Source organism: Pyxicephalus adspersus, chromosome 10 (assembly GCF_032062135.1).
Source record: "Pyxicephalus adspersus chromosome 10, UCB_Pads_2.0, whole genome shotgun sequence".
In the NCBI taxonomy this organism is placed as follows: Eukaryota; Metazoa; Chordata; class Amphibia; order Anura; family Pyxicephalidae; genus Pyxicephalus; species Pyxicephalus adspersus.
Genome location: NC_092867.1, coordinates 32217373 through 32221022, shown reverse-complemented (window position 1 = coordinate 32221022; position 3650 = coordinate 32217373). Strand labels below are relative to the sequence as shown.

Here is a 3650-nt window from a genome sequence, read left to right as displayed (position 1 = left end):
TTGCAAATGACAGACTAATACAGACAGTGATACAGGAGGAGAGGACCCTGCCCCGAAGAGCTTACAATCTAGTATTGTCTAGGAAAGAAAGTCTATATTTTCTAGTGTGCTGTTAAAGCCTATGAGAGTTATGAGGCTTTACCAGTAGTCATCTGTCCATCTTTAAATGGTTAACATTGAAGCATACAAATAGTTCCATAAAGCTTGTATGTCTTCCTCAGATTTTGAATAGGGGGACTTGAGTAAGTGCTGGGGTTAGGTGGCTAGAAATGCCCTGAGGAACTAGTTTAAGTTAAGCAGAATTATTTTATTTCCTCTTGTGTACACCAAGTACCCCTGCAAATCAAATTATTACCCCTTACAAGTAGCAGTAACATCCTGTGCTGAATATAGTCTGTTCCAGAGAGCAGAGCTGTGGAATAGCTATATTTTACAGAAATGACTCCTCTCCCACTTCTGTTTTCAAACTTTAATGGCTGCCGATACCACCATTTTCATGGTAAAATATCTTAGACAAATGATCCTACCCCCTATCTATAGAGAGACTGTATTAGAAGCCACAACTTCCCTGGATGTCATACTGAAACCATGTGACTTTCTACTATTTTTATTTGGTCTGAAACAGAATGTTCTGAAACCACTAAGGTCCATAGATCATGGAGACAATGTTGAAGTTATCCATTGAGACTAATTTGATCATGGTCATGGAAGAAATCCAGAAACTGCCATTTAAGCTTGCATACTTCTGGAGGATGTAACCATTATCCATCCTGTTATGCACTATTCTGAAACATGATTGCATGTTGTCTCAGAACGAATACTCAAATAGGGAAAAATAGGTGAAAATGAAAGTACTGGATTTAGCATTTTTACAAAAGATCAAAAAAAGTCAGGTTTCCTAAAGGGAGATACAACTACAGCACGACAGGTGAGTGTGTATGAATTTGACCCTTTAGTATATATTGTGTGTATCCAATGTTGCAACAATTCAGCATCTTAACACATACCAAGTGATTATAGATTAGAAAATATTATATATATTTATTCATGCTATAATGTGCATCTAACATTGCAGTGGATATGGGTACAGTTACACATATGTCATCACTGTTACTTTGAAGTACAATGGCTTTCCCAAAGGGGTACAGGCACATGGAACAATTCTAGCCACATTGGCCAGTATGGCTGTGAAAAAGACATCAATGTAATAAAGTGACAAACTCATTCCAAACATTTTGGTTGATGTAAAAACGTTCAATAGATTTTCAGATAATTGTTCAGTAAATACAACTGCACTAAGACAAAAATGAATCATTGTTCTAAATCACCAGTACTATACAACACAAACTCTGTGAATAAATAACCCCAAAAGGTAGAACGACACCTTGGGTGTGGACACTTTGATTTGACAACATTGGGAGTTGATTGATTGTGAACAAATTTCTTCACACAGCTGGAAAGTTATAGGACTGGTGCTTTAGACCATTGATTCATTGTGGTCTTCATACTACAAAAAGTTTTAGCACTTTTTTATTGAACAATTTGCAAGTCACCTCTTTTAGGGGAGCCCAGAGTAAAAAGATACATCATACAGCTTTTTTGATAAGGCATAGGTTTATAAAAAAAATACACCACAAAAGGGTCAAAGTAACCCGACTGCTATATATTGACGCCTCTCAGACCCAGTAGTAGACAATATTTCTTAAACTGTCATATAGAACAGATCCCAATCATTCTGCATTCATAGCATGGATCCTACTGGCCAGTGATTCCTATCAGCAGACGTCTGTAGTCTCCACTTGTATCACTCTGGATCATGGAGGAAAGGCTCTTTTGGTACATCTGAGCAAAGGCTTGTTTGATCTGTACAAGATCAACCTGTAATAGTAAAAGTAGGTTAGTATATTTAAAACAAAAAAATTGGGACATATTTAATTTAGTGAAATTAGGGCACCTAGTTTATCCAATGCCACTAACCTAGAAAGTTCCTAAGCCAATCTCCTGGCAGGTGTCTAAAGATTTCCTAAGAATCTGCAGGACAGCCGCCTGGGCAAAGGGACAAATATTTTTAATCAGTCCTTGACTACTATTTAGGTTTACTGCTAGATAGAGACGATTTGCAAGATATGAAACTTGCAGCTACATTGTGATTATTTTTCTTCTAAACATATGGCAGGCAACTCTACGTCCAAATATTCATGAGTCCTCAGTGAACTGACAAGAGGGGATGGCCTACAAAACAGGGAGAACTGCCAAATGACTTATGTTCACAAAGGTAAGCTCACAAAGTCTCATTATTTAGCGCTCTCTGCATGTTTCTGGTTGGTTTTTATGGACACTGGAAGTGACTAAAGATGGTTCCTAGTGATGAGGGTTCAGAGGGTTGGCAACACACCTGAAGTATTTCCTGACACATTTTTCAATTCCCCAACATTCTAAAAAACGTGTAGTTGTGAAGATAGCCTTGGGTTTAGACAAACAAATCTTTTATGAAGGAAATTGTCCCATTTCTTGCATCTTAAATGGGCCCAATCATGAAATGGTATTGTGATTACTGTACGAAACAATACTGTACCTCACTGCGAGTGGTAACAATTCGAATCAAAGTGGAATCATCTGTTCCAGCTCCCTTCATGGACTTGTAAAGTCTCTCGGCAAAATAGGCTGGACGGTTTATAGCACACTGCACTGTAAGAAAATAAGGACATTGCTCTTACAAAATCAATCCACCTAATAAACTGTATAAACCATAGTGAATATTGAGTACTAAGAGGAGTGCTTGGACTGCACTGGCATGGCCCATCAATAAAATCAGTGCAATATGAAGTTATGTTATTATTTGTATACAACTTTATATAATTTTTTATAATTATTTGTCTTTATTTCAGGTAGCAAAGCAACAAATGTGTGTTTTGGGAGGGGAAATTCTTTTCCATACCCACTGTATGTAAAATTGCACCAAAAAATAAATACTTACAGATTGCCTTTAATCCATCTTCTATGTAACCAGAAAATTCCCGGCCGATGGTACTAAGCAAGTCCCGCTTTGAAATCTACAAATGAGCAAATGGATAAATTCATCACTCAATACCTATTAACGGTTCACAACCAAGTCCAGTTTTAGTTTAGCATTTCATCCAGCCAACACCTTTTTGAACCCTCGCTTGCGTTCTCAGTCTGTCAGATGCTAGAAAACAGTTTGTAATAAAATTATGTGGGTATAGAGAAGGGAAAAAATCCCAGAGGTTCTCCTGATATTTTGATCTCCTCATTAGCATTTCCTTTGCTGCTTTGAGACATTTTTCATAAAAGAAAATAGAGGAATGTCCTGCATAGAGAGGGCAACACAGAGAGCTCCATGCTCTCTGTGTTGCCCTCTCTATGCAGGACATTCCTCTATTTTCTTTTATGAAAAATGTCTCAAAGCAGGCATCTCCCAGGTGCCTTATAGCAAAAAAAAAAAAAATCCTTGTCAGCATCTCCCTGGCTCAGAAAAAGTCAATCTGAAATACTTTTAGCATATTCATTATGAGATTTCAAATTTTGTTTTACGCCAGGCTATGGAAATGCACAATGCCCCTAAGGCAGACCTTCCCCTACAAGTAGCAGTAAAAAGCTACCAGTGTTTCCTATTGCTTTGCACACATATA

General features: G+C 37.6%; 1 protein-coding gene across 2 annotated transcripts in view; it reads right to left on the bottom strand.

The window, feature by feature from the left end:
* Positions 1–1014: 1014 nt before the first annotated feature.
* ANXA7 (annexin A7) overlaps positions 1015–3650 on the bottom strand; it is a 23614-nt gene continuing 20978 nt past the window's right edge. For both annotated transcript variants that reach the window (XM_072425069.1, XM_072425070.1), the window contains 3 exons: positions 2978–3053; positions 2576–2688; positions 1015–1878 (listed from right to left, as the gene is read on the bottom strand). In XM_072425069.1, coding sequence (XP_072281170.1) covers positions 1756–1878; positions 2576–2688; positions 2978–3053 — 312 coding nt within the window. In that variant the 3' untranslated portion in view covers positions 1015–1755. The remainder of the gene's footprint in view (positions 1879–2575; positions 2689–2977; positions 3054–3650) is intronic.